The sequence below is a fragment of the Equus przewalskii genome, chromosome 3, assembly GCF_037783145.1.
Source record: "Equus przewalskii isolate Varuska chromosome 3, EquPr2, whole genome shotgun sequence".
In the NCBI taxonomy this organism is placed as follows: Eukaryota; Metazoa; Chordata; class Mammalia; order Perissodactyla; family Equidae; genus Equus; species Equus przewalskii.
Window position 1 is genome coordinate 48878357 of NC_091833.1, and position 15393 is coordinate 48893749.

The window sequence follows — 15393 nt, forward strand, 5'->3', positions numbered from 1 at the left end:
AGACAGAGAGCCAGGATACTCAGAATAAACTGGGGTTGAGAAGGAGGGATCATTTCTAAGTCAGATGATCAGAAGTGTTTTAGCCGAAAGGGTGGTAGTTCTTGGGCCGGGCTTTGGAGGACTGGTAGAATTCCCACAGGTGGCGTGCACTCAGGGAGAGAAGACTACCTGAACAAAGGTGTTTGGAAAACACAGGGACGTGATTGCAACCATGAGCATAGTGTGTCATGTTGGGGGTTGGTTAATGCAATGGGTTTGGTGATCTTTCAGTACACTTAGTAATCAAATACTGAAATGGCATGTTCCTAAGTAATTTTGTTACCCTCAATACAATTTATCATCTTCATTACCTTGAACATATTTTCCTTTATTTAAAGAAATGTTTTTATCAAACTAATATGTGAATATGGTTTTATTAAAAAAAGGGAAATGGAAAGATTTATAAAGAAAACCTGTACACACCCTTTGGCAGCCCTCAATTCATTCCCAGAGGAAATCAGTTTTCACTTGTTGAGCTGTTCTTTTGCTATTTGCTTCCATTTGATAATATACTTTTAATGTTGTATTTTGATTTCTCACTTTCAGACATTATCTCATTGCTTCCAGTTATGAAATATGTGAAATTAGCTGTTGCATTGTCACTTACTCCAAGTGATTTCTTCCAATATTATTATATCACAATTTTAGCTGAATTCATAATTGTTTGACTTGTAATGACTCTGTAAGGGTGTGTGTATGTTGTGTGAGATGTATTTGCTTGATGTTAAAATTTGTCTATGTTTCACTCACATAATTTTCTATCTGCAGTTTTTCTCAAACTACTCCAACAAATCCACTGATAACTATATATATTTTTTAATTATCAGGTAATATTTCTGGGGAGATTCCTCTTTGAGCCTTTTTCTTCTCCTGCCTGAACTGGTCGTAGAGGTCATCCTGGGCTTTCCTCACCAGCCTTCCTGGACCTGCTCTTTCCTGGAGTTCTTTTCATGCATTGTGTTGGGCCCTCAGTAAATCCCTTCCATCTGGAAAATACTGTCTTTGGTCTTGGAAGTTTTCCTATGTTATCTTCCTTATATTGTTCCTTTAGATGTCTTATCATTGTCTTTTACTTCTGTTTTCTATGCAATTTAATCAACTTCATTTTCCAACCTTGTTTATTTTTTAAATTTCAGCTTTTATGTTTTTAATATCCAAAATATTCATACTCTTTCTTTTTCAAAGCACTCTATTCTCATTTTATACATTCTATTCTTGCTTTTCTGAAAATACTAACAAGGCTTTCTGGGTTTTTTTGGTTTCGTTTTCTTGTTCCCGTATTATTTCTGTTTGTGGGATTTTTTTCTGTATTTCTTTACTCAAACATATGGTGATTCTTGGCTCTTGTGATTTAAGAATAGCATTTTGTGTATGGGACCAGTGGGCTTGTCTGCTGGTGTTCTTCTCTTTGGGAGGATTAGATAGTGGGGATAGTAGATAGAGGAAAACCTAGCTGTTTCATCTGGGGAATCACAAACGTCAGCATGTGGACATATTTTTCTCTTCAGCCATTGAGTTCCTCAAAAGCAGGAATGGGAGGGAGGTGGGAAGCGTGCTAATGGGCCCACTATTTCTTAGCAGATTTCCACTGATCCTCACATTTTCAACTGTTCCTCACTCTAGCCCTTAGCTCTCTCGGGTCCAGAAATCCATCGATGTTATCTGGAGACTGAGGCTCAGCACTCCTGCCTGACAGGGATGCCTGAGCAGGGGTCCCTGGAGCCTGACAGGCTTCAGTCTCTCTGTTTTCAGTCACTTGCTTTTACCTCCATGTGTCTGAAATTTCATCTACCTGTCGTTTCTGCTATTCTTTTTTTGCCCTTGGGTGTTTTCCTTTTTAAATATTATTTTACTGTCATTTCAGAGGAGTGTTGGGAAGTGATCAATCCTTCTCTTTAAATGGACATTCCCTCTTGCCTTTTCCCCTGGAAATGTGATTTTAAATGGAACAGAATTATATAATAGCAGCTGTGCAAAAAAGTGTGAGAATTAAGTGCCTGTGAATTTTAGCTTATGGGCATTTGAGAATTTAGACAGCAACTGTTTTTCTTAAGAAAACCAGCCAAACAATAGAGCCATTTTAATCAGTGCAATGCCTGATTGTAAAGAAATCTGATTTAATAAGCTGAATTGCACATGAGCCATGAGTTCTGTTTTTCTTCCTTACGTGAGGAATTCACTCGGTAAGTCTGAGTTAAGCCTGTCTTTTATCCGTTCTCTGTATCATAATGCCACTTGCGTTGTTTGAGTTTAGTTGAGTGGTTTTGCCTTGCAAATTTTAAAGTACCATGCAGATGTTAGCTAGTTATCCTACTAGTTAAGTCGTCACTCCTTGGATAGTAGGCGCTCCATAGGAAGCATATGACACATTTCCTTCCCTAGATTAATTCCTTCTTACTGAGAAGTTCCTTTTCCTTTGAAATTATTCAACTCTCACAAATGTCTGTTTCTGTGAAAAAGAGGATCATTATATTAAACTCCAAAATTAAGGCCTTTCCATTTTCAGTCTGTGCCTTTTAGATTTGCAGTAGGCAATGCCAAATATATAAACTATTCTTTTTTCTAGGTGAAGACCTAAACACGGTGCAGAATTAAAGGGTTTCCATCTGCAGTCTGTTTAAGGGGCCAGTCAATCAGTTATGTGACAACTTCACTGGAATTAATTGGAAACGTGGTTCCAGGAAACCCAGGTTTCCACATATGACTCCATATATTTTGATGACGTTCCACTTTGTGGTGCTTCCATCCAGATCCATGTGACAGAAAAAACCTTGTTTGTCTTTATAATCCTCCATGACTCTAAGAATGTAGATCCCAATAACTAGAGGATCTTTTGTTTGCTGCATACATCTATAAGTCTTTATTTTCCTTATAATGGCTTTTGATACTGTGGAGAGTATTAAGTACTGTGTGAGATTATGCAAACTTGGAAAGAGAGGCCGTGACTGTGTGAAGCTATTCTGCGTTAATAACAGCTGGTCTCAAGTGTGTGTGTATGTCAGTTTTGTTGAAATCTTTCGTGTACTGTTGTTTGTTTAGCTGTTCTCTTTATCTTTGACAGCTTATACCTTTTAAAAATTCTCCTATTGTCATTTTAGTGAGGTGTTAGGAGGAAAAGTAGATAAACTCGCCTTTAACTGAAAGTTCTCCTCTGACTTTCTTTTTCCCCCACACTTGATTGTAAAGTCAACAGAATTTCCTTATAACAGCTTTATTGAGATACAATTTACACACCGTAAAATCTACCTTTTAAAATGTACAGTTCAGTGGTTTTCAGTGTATTCAGAGTGCAACTATCACCACTATCCGGTTTTAGAACATTTTTATCTCTCCAAAAAGAAACTCCAAGCCCATTAACAGATACTCCCCATTCCTTCCTCCCTCTCGCCGCTCTGCTCCTCCCAGCCCTAGGCAAAAGGTAATCTACACTCTGTCTGTAGAGATTTGCCTGTTATGGACAGGACTCACTTCTTTCACTTAGCATAAGTTTCAAGGTTCACTCAAGTTGAAACATGTATCAGTACTTCATTCCTTTTTATGGCTGGTTAATATTCTGTTGTATGACTAGACCACATTTTATTTACCCATTCCTCCATTGATGGACATCTGGGTTGTTTTTACCTTTTGGCTATTATGAATAATGCTGTTATGAACACTTATGTACAAGTTTTTGTGTGGACATATGTTTTCATTTCTCTTGAATATCTACATAAGAGTGGAATGGCTAGGTCAAATAGTGACTTTATGTCAAACATTTTAAGGAACAGTTTTCCAAAGTAGTTGCGCTATTTTACATTCCCGTCAGCAGTGAGTGAAAGTTTTAATTTCTCCACATCCTCGCCAGCACCTGTATTGTTTGTGTTTCTTATTTTAGACATCCTCTTGGTACAGGCAATAGAATTTTGTAATATCAGAGAGATTATGGGATTGAAGAGGAAAAAGAGAGAGGTGAGCCAGCCGCTCCAAGGCCAAGAAGATAATATCTGTTGGAGATTTTTGGAATGAATTGTTGTGAACCGAGTGAAATCCTCAGTAAATTCTGCATTTTTCACTAATGCTTTTGTGTGAGGAGCATCTTATTTGAAGTGAACTGGAAGAGGAAAAGGGAGAACAACCCACAAATGAGTTACAAAAAAAAAGTATACAGCTTCTATTAGTAGAAAATCAACTCACATAAAATAAATATTGAAAATTTGTTTAAAGAATAGCAGTTTGAAGGGACACCAAGTGCTTAGCCTGCTAAGCACCTGCAGCTCTGCCCTAACTCTGTTTAGCTGTGTTCTGAATACCTACCTTACTGAACCCATGGACGTAATCAACCTTTACACTGAATCCATAAACAATTTGAAGACTTAAGGGAGAAGGAGGAAATATCCAAAACAGGCTTAAAAACTCTGGGCTTGATGGTTTGACTCATAGGACACCACATCAGTCCACTTACAGCTGAGCAGTAGTGTCAGCTGGATCGGTAGTATCTTGAGGGGTTTGGGGGCTGGGATAGCGATAATACGATTTCCACTGAAACTACATGCTGACTATACTTTGCCCACTTAATATAGCACTAGATTTATGGAAAAAGCCAAGTTTTATTAGCTGGGACTATTGCCAATATTGTTCAAGATTAGCATGTTATATTGTGGGAGGCTCCTCGTCCTGTGTGCTATGGTTGTGGTCCCCATTCTCCTGTGTACAGACATTCCCACACAAACAGGTTCTTCAGCTGTTAAATACTTGTCTAACATCTAGCCCAGATGTGAGCTCCCAGCTTTGAAATTTAGATAAAATGTTTTATGTGTTTCTTATATTTTTATCTATGCCACCTGCCCCCAGTGACAAGCATTTAGCACTCAGTAAATACCCACAGAATAGAGTTGCTGACCTGCTATTCAGGCGTCATCAGGAGTGGCTTTTCGCAATGGGACTGGAATGGAAAGAATCGTCTAGTTCTCTGTTCTTCCTGCAGGCTTTGCCTTTGCCTTGACATGCAGGTCCCTCCTGGGAGCGAGAGTAGCAGTGCAGATGTTGGCTAATTTGGCAATAAACACACCTCTGCATCTTGCAGAATCTAATCAGAATGATAAGATTTGTAGTTTCATTTATTTATTAGTCACTTTATCATCCTGCCCTTTGAGAAATTTGTGTGAGGCCTTTGAGAAGTTTGTCATGGGCAAAGTTCTCAAAGGGGGAGGTGTGAAAATAGAACCCCTCCTTTTACAGAGAAAAACACCAGTCCTGTTAATCATGGCTGTAATTATGTGTCTCCATGAGCTTCTCATCACTCTAACGAAAAGGGATTCCACTCATGGGGAATGAAGTGTAGCGATAAAACCCAGTCTAATCCAGCGTTGCTGGCATTCTATGATTATTTTTTCCCATGCTTTGCAAATGCATATTTAGAGAGAAATAAACTTCGTGTTGTGTTCTCATGTATTTTATAAAACATTTTCTGCCCAGACATTCTTGTAGGCTTTTATTAAAATGTTCCCCACCTTCAGCCCAGGACCTAAGAAGCTATAATTTATCGTAAGTAGATTAAGATTCCCACTCCCCACTACTTACCAATTTTGTTTATTTGTTGATTCAGGAAACATTTCTTAAATATTTACAGGTATGAGACAGTGTGCTAGGTGCTCTGTAATAATGATAACAACAGCTAACTCTGTTAGAGTATGCTGATCAAATTATGTGCTTGCTCTGAGTTCACTGCCTGGATTTGAACTGCAACTTGCCTACCTGGTAGCTGTGTGAATGTAGACAAGTTAATCTCTCTGTTTCAGCCCAGTCATCTTTAACGGGGAGGTATTAGATTCCGATTGTAGCTGTAACAGATTACCACAAATTTAGTGGCTTAAAACAACACAAATGTATTATCTCACTTTTCTGTGAGAAGTGTGTGGGCTCAGCTGGTTTCTCTGCTTGCCATCTCACAAGGCCAAAATCAGGGCATCAGTCAGCCTGGGTTCTTATCTGTCAGCTCTGGAGGAGAAGCTGCTTCCAGGTGCGTTCAGGTCGTTGACAGTTTTCTGTTCCATGTGCTTGTGAGGCTGAGGTCTGTGTTTTCCATGCTGGCTTCGTAGCTTCTAGTGGCTGTCCGCATTCGCAGCCTTGTGACCTCTCTACATCTCTAGAATCAGCAACAGTTCATGGTTCTATCTAATAGATTAGCAAGTTTTCATAAATCCTTTTGTGAGGCTTAATGAGGAAATAAAAAGCTACTTCAATAAATCTGGCGCCGTGAAGCTAAATATTTTGGTTCTTTTAGTGGCTGACCTTCTCCTGGCTCTGAGATGTATCATGGTAGAGATTAGCATTTTGCTAATTGTTTTATTTTTTTCTCCTTGAGGCTAAGATTGTAAGTGCAGTATAACTTCGTAGCCCTTGAAAAGTCGAAGCACGTGACAAGCTGGAGGATAAATGTCCAGATTAGAGTTAGGTGCCATCTGTGATACAGGGCCAGCTTTCCTGATTATGATCATAATCTTTTCTTAATGAGAGCAAATACTTGTCACAGGGTTCAATGTTTGCTGCTTACTGTGGAACAAAAGTTTTTATGGTACAGTTTCCTTTAAGTGCTGAGTCGTTTTACCTGTAGGTGTATGTTTGAGAAATGGGTCAAATTTAGCCAACAATGGATGAAATATTTCAAGAAAACTTGAATAATTTAAAGTGTCACTTTTCACTAATGGAGAAATTTAGTTCTTGTCTAGGAAAAGATTGATGATAAGGAGAATGATGATTATTTCAATTATTAACCATTATTCCATCTTCAGGGCTTTCTTAAACCTTTTTTGGACTCGTGAATTATAGCATATTATTCTAATTTTTTTTTTTTTTTAGTTTTTTTTTTTTAAAAGATTTTATTTTTTTCCTTTTTCTCCCCAAAGCCCCCCGGTACATAGTTGTGTATTCTTCGTTGTGGGTCCTTCTAGTTGTGGCATGTGGGACGCTGCCTCAGCGTGGTTTGATGAGCAGTGCCATGTCCGCGCCCAGGATTCGAACCAACGAAACACTGGGCCGCCTGCAGTGGAGCACACGAACTTAACCACTCGGCCACGGGGCCAGCCCCATATTATTCTAATTTTTATTCCAACTTAAATCTAGAAATAACAAAGTTTAAAACAGGCTAAATATTTTAATACGTCTGCACAGGTGCATTTCTCTTCTATTTCTGAGGCCCCTCTGTGGAATTTCATAACTAAAGATCCTTACCCTCTGACAACCAAACGATCCTTTTCTTGTCATTTAAATACTCTCTGTATCTGATTCCTGCATAACAGGCAGACCCAGCTAATTCTGTAAGTGGACTAAATTATTCCACGTTAAAGATATATTTGAGAGATAGATGTCTCTTTATTCGTATACTATTTTGTCTTACTATCTGTGTTTCTTAAAAGTGTCTTAAGTGTGTATCAATCTATTGAAATTATTTCCTGATTACCTTTATATGCAAGGCACTGAGGGGATTTAAAAGATGTTTAAAACTCAACCTCCAACTCTGAAAGAGCTTACGCTTGCCACTTTGTCGATTCTTTACTTTAGTTGCCTACAAACATGAAATCCATTCTCATGAGTCCTTCCCGACAATCGTATTTATGATCACAGTCACCACCCCTCCCCTGGCTGGTCCCCCAGTGCCCCCAGCCATTCCTGTGTTTATTGCTGAATGTCTCAACCACTAGGATATAAGCTCCATGGAGGCAAGGATGTCTGTCTGTTTACTGATGTATCCCAAATGCTTAGAATTGCGCCTGGCGTAGAGTAGTCACTCAAATATTTGTTGAACGATTGGATGGGTATTCTATACATGTATTTTTCATATACAAAGCAGACAACTTTCAGATTAAAAACAAAACATATTCAAACTATATCCAGAATCCACCCATGTCTTACTATGGCATCACTATCAACCTGTCCAGACCAACAGGCCTTTCTCTTTTGGGACTGTCACAATAATCCCCTAACCAGAGGCTCCCTGCTTGTGCCTCCTACAGTCTAGATTCAGCACAGCAGCCAGAGAGGTCCTTTTAAGTCTCCCTACAGCTCAAAACCCTCACAAAAATAAAAGACCATGGCTTATAACAAGACTACAGTGATCTGCCTGCTCCCTCCCCACACTGTCTCCTGATTTCACTTCCTGCCGCTCTCCCACCTGCCACTACTTGGCCACACCCTCTGCCCCCCTACCAGGCCCAGGCTCCCTCAGGGCCTTAGCACTTGCTGTTTCCATTGTTTAGAAGGCACTTCCGTTTTTCCTTCACTTTCTGCTCAGTTGTCACTGTATCAGAAAGGCCATCCCTGAGCTTAATAAGGCACACACATTACCTACCTTGTTCAGAGGCCTTCCCTGACGTCCCCCATGCCTGATCACTCTGCTTTATTCTCCCTTAGCCTCCTTTATATTTCTTCATAGCACTTACATTACCACTTCACATAAATATTGTTGATTTATTTGGTTGTCTTTCCTGATTAGAATGTAAGTTTAATAAAAGCATGAAATTTGTTCATTGCTGTGTCCCTGGTGTTAGTGCATGTCAGACACACAGGAAGCACGTGATAAATATCACACATGGTGTGCAATAAGTATACATTATGAATAAATGTGCGCAAAAATAGAAGCAGAGCTAAATCTTAAGTGAGACCTTGAGGGAGCCATTGTAATTACCAATAGAAATGCAAGAACATGAATGAATAAGGCGTATTTATTATATGTAGGTATCTGTGACTCTAAATATAATGCAAGCAATAATAAAGTAATTATTATGAACTTTGTTTCTTGTTAAGCATCAAAAGTCCTCTTATTAGGCACATTCACACCCACACAAACGCCATTGTGCTATGCTGGACATTCTTCTACAATCCCGCGTTTAAAGGTCTTGAGCAATTATTATTCCCATATGTAGAAAATTTTGCCTGTGGGATTGCTGCAGGCTGGTAATAATGGTCATGTTTACCACATATTTCTGGTAACACAGTGAAAATTGCAGACTCTCAGGATTATGATAGCACATAATTAATCAGTATGAAAAAAGACGAGAAGAAACGGCATGCTAATAAAGTCAGGTCTTTACTGCGCTGTCAATGTATTTGAACAGAGGTTCAGGAAGTAAATTTGGAACATTTAAGGTTCGAATGTGTGCTGCAGTGGAGGACGCTCACATACTGGCCACACAGTGAATCCATCTTCCATCAGCGAAACGGAAGTGCTCTGGGTAGAAGGAGACAGAAATAAAGTATTTGTCCCTCAATTACTTTTGCTTTTGGAGAACACGTTTAGTGATTCTTCCCTTCATTCCATAAAGAACCTAATGTTATTTTGTTAAGTTTGAGATTCTCTGAATATGTCTATCTCCCTTCCCATTATTTGTCAGTTTTATTTCCTGGGAAAATTATTCATCGTCTTTCAAAAACCAGAAGTAAATGATGAAAGTGGTGCTTTTTCGAAGGTGTTATTGTCATAAATTCATAGCTATTTTGAATATTTGTTTTATTCCATCTGGTGTCTACACACAGTGCCCGCCTTAGGGTTTGAGGTTTCATTTCGGAGCCGGACAGCCAGAGGCCCATCGTCAAGGCTGTTGGAATGCTATTGCCTGTACCCTGCAATGCTGGGGATTAAATCACAGCTCTAGACGGATATCACACACTGTGAAAACATCCAGACTCGCTTTGGATTAGTCACTCTAAAAAGGAAAACGGCAAAATAGGATTACATTTTCTCTTAGTTAGTATTTATCTATCTTTATAATATAAAGGTATGAGAAATGGTTAGTCTTCAATTAGTTTTTAATCACTCCAAACTTAATTATTGCTATTTCTTGCATATTCCTGCTAGTCAAGATGACAGTGCAGTGGGCAGTGCCAACATAAGCAACATACCACATGGATTATCGAAGTATTTGAATATGATTTTTCTTTTTTAAAAGTAATTTAATATGAAAAACTTCTAATATCAAGAAATCTGTTTTGCCCTAAACATCATGTAGTTTATTGGATCACATTGTTTGTGAACAGTAAGAAATAATTATCGGAATCCTAAGTCAGATATTCTCCAACACAATTCTAACAAAGATTGAAATTTGCACATTTTTGGCATTGCTATTTTTGACAGCATCACTTATTTTAACATTCATAAAGGTGAAATGGGCTCCTGTTACAAGGTATTCCATTAAAACCTCAGTGCGCTCATAAAACCAAATTGGTGAAGGTAAAGTAAAAGAAGTTATTTAATTTATTCATTTAACAAATACTCGCATAGCACTCAGTATGTGTCAACCACTCTGGTTTAAGTACTTTACAACTGTCAGCTCATTTAATTCTCCTCACAATCCAGTGAGACAGTTAATATTACCATTGATAAACAAGGAAACAGAATTTCGTAGACAGTCAAAGGTCACACAGGTAGTTAAGTGGCAGAACCAGGATCCTGACACAGGAAGTGACTCTGAGCCTCATGTTTATCGTGTGCTCTGCAGCCACTCACTGGCGCTTTGTGTGACTTTGTGTTTTCTGTTTTTACTTCCTGTAATGGCATTGTGTTACCCATGCGTTTTGCAATGCTGACTAATCCTCTTCCTTTACAGCTGGTTTGCCTCACTTTTCTGTTTCTTATTTGCTTGACTGGCTAAAGCGGCGGACTTATAACTATGTAAATTAGAGAATCCAATGTGTATTAATTATGACTAGATTCAGTTTTCATTCTCTTACATGTCTGTCTAAAGGATGGATTGTGATTATTTCCCTAAAGTATTTGTTATAAAAGATTTGTGTTTCCTCTGATAGGAAGTAGTATGCAAAATTACTTAAGATAGCAACTTTACTCGATTTAAATATTGACAAAAATGAATCTTTGAGAGTTGAGGGAAACTTGGCACATTGTGGGATATTTTTGGCTATATACAGGGTTATTTGGCTTTTGCCTGAGAGGCACATATCAAATTCTAAGCTCTGTGACATGTGATAGATTAAAAAGCTACGTAGAAATTGTGTCCTTCAGCTTTCTCTGTGTATAGATTCCTGACCACTAAGTTTAGTGTCACTCATGGTGACCCAGGAAGGTCTCTTGTATCAGATTTTATTCAACCAAGAGATTCTTGTTTTTAACAAACTTAAAGACAAAAATCAAATGGAAGATTCCACCATGTATAAAAAACCCAAACGTTATCTTAATTTGGGGCAAGAAAACACAAAATTGAACCCATTGTATACACTGAATAAAGCTCATGGTTTTCAGGATGTCTTGAATAAGTGAGTAATTCTTGAACATTAAAACAAAAGTCCAGTGCCTAAGGAACATAGAAAAGGCAAAAATGCACCCTTTTTGATGGTCTATCTCAGTCTCTAGGAATTTTTTTCTGAATAAAATGGCACAATTTATTAGACCTGTGTGCTTTTGTTGTTACTGTGCAATATGCCTGAGAACATTTTGTGTTCTTTGTCTTTTCAGATGGCAGACATGATGCTCAGGAGAGTCGCTTAAGAGACTTAATAAGAGAGCTGCCAGACACCCACTACTGCCTCCTCAAGTACCTGTGCCAGTTCTTGACAGAAGTAGCCAAGCACCACGTGCAGAATCGCATGAACGTTCACAATCTCGCCACCGTGTTTGGGCCAAATTGCTTTCAGTAAGTTAGTGGCGTTTTGCTGTTAATATCATCACGTACCCTTTTCCTTGACTAATGCCTGAAATTACTGGGACATAGAAGCACATTTCAGACTGAACAGTCAGTCAGCTGATTTTGGAGGAGTTCCATCTTGCTCTCAGGCATTTTAGCCTTGTTTTTTTGGTCCCAATTTTATTTTATTTTTAATTTTTTTCGGATGTACATCATATTTCAAATCCTATGTACATTACATCATGTTCACCACTCGAACAGTAATTATAGTGCATCCCCTCACATGTGAGCCTAATCACCCCTTTTGCCCTCCCCTCTTCCCCAGTGGTAACCACCAGGCCAATCTCCAATGCCATGTGGTTTTTTTTTTTGTCGTTTTTATCTTCTACTTATGAGTGAGATCATATGGTATTTGACTTTCTCCCTCTGACTTATTTCACTCAGCATAATACCCTCAAGGTCCATCCATGTTGGCACAAATGGTTGGATTTCGTCATTTCTTATGGCTGAGTAGTAGTCCATCGTGTATAAATACCACATCTTCTTTTTCCACTCGTCCCTTGATGGGCACCTAGGTTGCTTCCATGTCTTGGCTATTGTGTATAATGCCGCAATGAACAGAGGGGTGCAAATATCTTTATGCCTTTGTATTTTCAAGTTCTTTGGATAAATACCCAGCAGTGGAAGAGCTGGATCATATGGTAGATCTATCCTTAATTTTTTTAATAGTGATAAAGTTCAAATCAATGCTAATAGGTAGAAAATGACAATCAAGATACCTCAGTGACAGAAAAATGTAACCTTAGCTACATTTACTTATTTTCTAGGAACTAATTAGACTAGAAATAAACTAGTCTCCTTGATAGGTACTATATAACTAGCCACAAGAACTTTTATAAAGCTTTGCATTTGATTTTCTGTGTTATTCCTTAAAACTCTTTATTGTTGATACGTGAAACATGTTCTTACAATCCAGGGACTTTGCTTTTAACTGTCCTATTAATCCTCTCTGATATCAAACATGTTCCTCCTAATTATAAGGAAGGAGAAGGAGAGAATGTTCACTCTTTAAAAGCTCTGAAGTTCTCAGCTGGCTGTTTTTTTGTAATAGTGTATTTGCTTCTCCACTCCATTAATCTGCGGACTTACTCAGCTGCCCAGAACTAGTAATATTACAGTCCTCAGAATGGCTGTCTGAATATAAACTCTAGCTTAGACTTGTGGTGACTGTGGAGTTCCAGGACATTTGCAGCCCACTGTGGAGAGAAGTTCTACATTAAATAATATCTATCCCCATTATAACCTTAGAGATTTAAATTTTAAATAACGGCATTTCGTAGGCTATGTTAGGATCTCATGAACAAATATCTAAAACATGGGCTCCACTAGTCTCTTATCTTATTCAGGAGCTCTGTGGAAGTAAAAATTGAAACCCAAATTCTAGAAGAGGTGAAAATGAGTCTGTAAATAGAATGCTTATTTAATAACACTCAGATCCATACCTCATTGCTGACTTAATGGACTGGGCTTGATCTGGCATTTCTGGTAACCTGTTTCAATTAGTCAATCAAGGTATCACATAAGTGATGAGTTTTTATTATAGGTTCTACTAATTAGTATAGTTTTTCAAGTTTTTTTTATTGTGGTGAAATATGCCTAACATAAAATTTATGATTTTAACCATTTTTAAGTATACAGTTCAGTGGCCTTAAATACGCATTCACATAGTTGTGATCTACTAATTGATCTATATTTCTATACATCAAATTATATATGGATTTAGAAGTCACTTATGGATATAGAAGTCACTATGTACTAGGTACTTTTCTCATTGAAATAGAGTTAATACAACAGATAGTATTTATTGAGCACTTACTAAGTACTGTACTCTCTCATTTATCTGACTGATTCTGAAGGGGCAGAGGTAGTTTATTTAGTCGTTGAAGTTCCCCTTTCTAGGTCAAGAAAAGTAGATACTTCAACTCCACTGACCGCAGTTAGTCCATAAATATTATAAAGATGGTCAGTGGAAAGCTGGCATTCAAGGATAGTTCTCTCACCATGAACCACTGGAAGACAAGCAAAGGCAATGCTTTCCTTAATAACTGGGGTGAATACATTGTATGGTCAATAGAAGAGGAAGATTTTTTCTAATATGGGGACATCCTCATGAAATGTCAATTTTTTATAGGATAAAAAATTTCAGATACAAAGTGATACTGGCTGTGAAATATGTAATCATAAAAATGGAAGGAAATATACCAATTATACATGCTTGTTTGCTGTTCTGGATGCTAGGCTTCTAGGTTACTCTTAATTACCAGGTTTTCAACATGTACTTCTAGTCACAGGTTTATTAAATTTAGATGATTAGGTAATATTATCATTGTGAAATATTCAAACAATATAGAGGTATATAGACTAAAAATAAAGTATCCTCCATTAGTGCTCCCCATTCCAGCCTCTCCTCCCTAGAGACAAAATCAATAACCCGTGGGTATATATCCCTCTATCCTTCTTTCTGAACTCAGCCATAAATCTATTTTTACATATAAAGGGGAGCATGATGCATATAATGTAAAGCTTGATTGTTTTTGTGCTAGCACTGGAACTTTTCATGTCAGAATATTTATATGCCTCATTCTTTTTAACTATTAAATAGTGTGAATTTGCCCTAACTTGTTTAACTTTCCCTCGATTGATGAGCACTGAGGTGGTTGTCGATTTTTTGATGCTAAAACAGAATTGCAGTGAACTTCCTCAGTGTGACTCTTTATCTACATCTGCAACTTTTTCTTTAGGACAGATGACCTGGAAGTGGGATTGCTTGGCTGAAGGGTTTACACATTGCAAAATTAACGTGTGGTACCCTTCATAAGGCTATAACCGTTTATGTTTCCACCATTAGTGTTTGAGTATACCCATTTCCCTGGAACTTTGCTATGCTGAGTGTTATAAAATATTTAAATTCTTGTTGATCAAATGGGAAAAAATGATATTCTAATTCTTTGTGAAGTTAAGTATATTTTTAGATTTTACTGATTGGGGAGCATTAGTATTTGTGTTTCTCTGTATCCTCTGTTCATATTTTGTGCTTTTTATTTTATTTTTTATTTTTGACTCTGACTGCTTTGTGGGAGTTCTTTAGGTCTTCTAAAAACTATTTTTTTTTTGTCTATTATAAAAATTGCAAAACTTTTTTCCTATTCTGTTTGCCTTTTAGCTTTATGGTCCTTTATTATATTAAATTTTAAAAATTTAATTAATGTGTCATCTCTTCCCCTTTTTGTTTATGGGGATTTTTGTCTTGCTTAATAATATTTCTAAATAATTCTTGCTTAATATATTGTCTTGCTTAATGATAATATAAAGGTATTACAACACAATTTTTCTTTTGTCATATAGCTTTTTATGATTAGCTTTTTACTTTAGAATTTACACTTTTGTATATCACATATGGATTCAGTTTTTTTTCTTCAAATGGATAGCTAATTGTTATGAAACCATTCATTGAGTACTGTATCTCCTTGCTAATTTACAGTGTAACTCTGTCATGTAATAACTTCCCACACATACATGAGTGTCTGGTTTTTATATGGCTCCTTCCTCTCCTCCTCCATTTTTCTATTACAATTTTTTCTTTCAGAGAAATTTTGGAGTCTCCATGGTAAATGGTGTCTTACTGTGGTCTTGACTTGCATTTCCCTGATGATTAATGAGTTAAATATCTTTTCATGTGGTT

The 15393-nt window shown here is 37.5% G+C and overlaps 1 protein-coding gene across 14 annotated transcripts in view; it reads left to right on the plus strand.

Annotated features, from left to right (window-relative positions):
• Nucleotides 1-15393, plus strand: part of FAM13A (family with sequence similarity 13 member A) — a 314872-nt gene that overhangs the window by 65833 nt on the left and 233646 nt on the right. For all 14 annotated transcript variants that reach the window (XR_011538612.1, XM_070614305.1, XM_070614309.1 and 11 more), the window contains exon 4: nucleotides 11483-11660. Coding sequence is in view for 13 of the 14 variants with exons in the window: in XM_070614305.1 (XP_070470406.1) it covers nucleotides 11483-11660 (178 nt within the window). In the remaining variant the exon portion in view is untranslated. The remainder of the gene's footprint in view (nucleotides 1-11482; nucleotides 11661-15393) is intronic.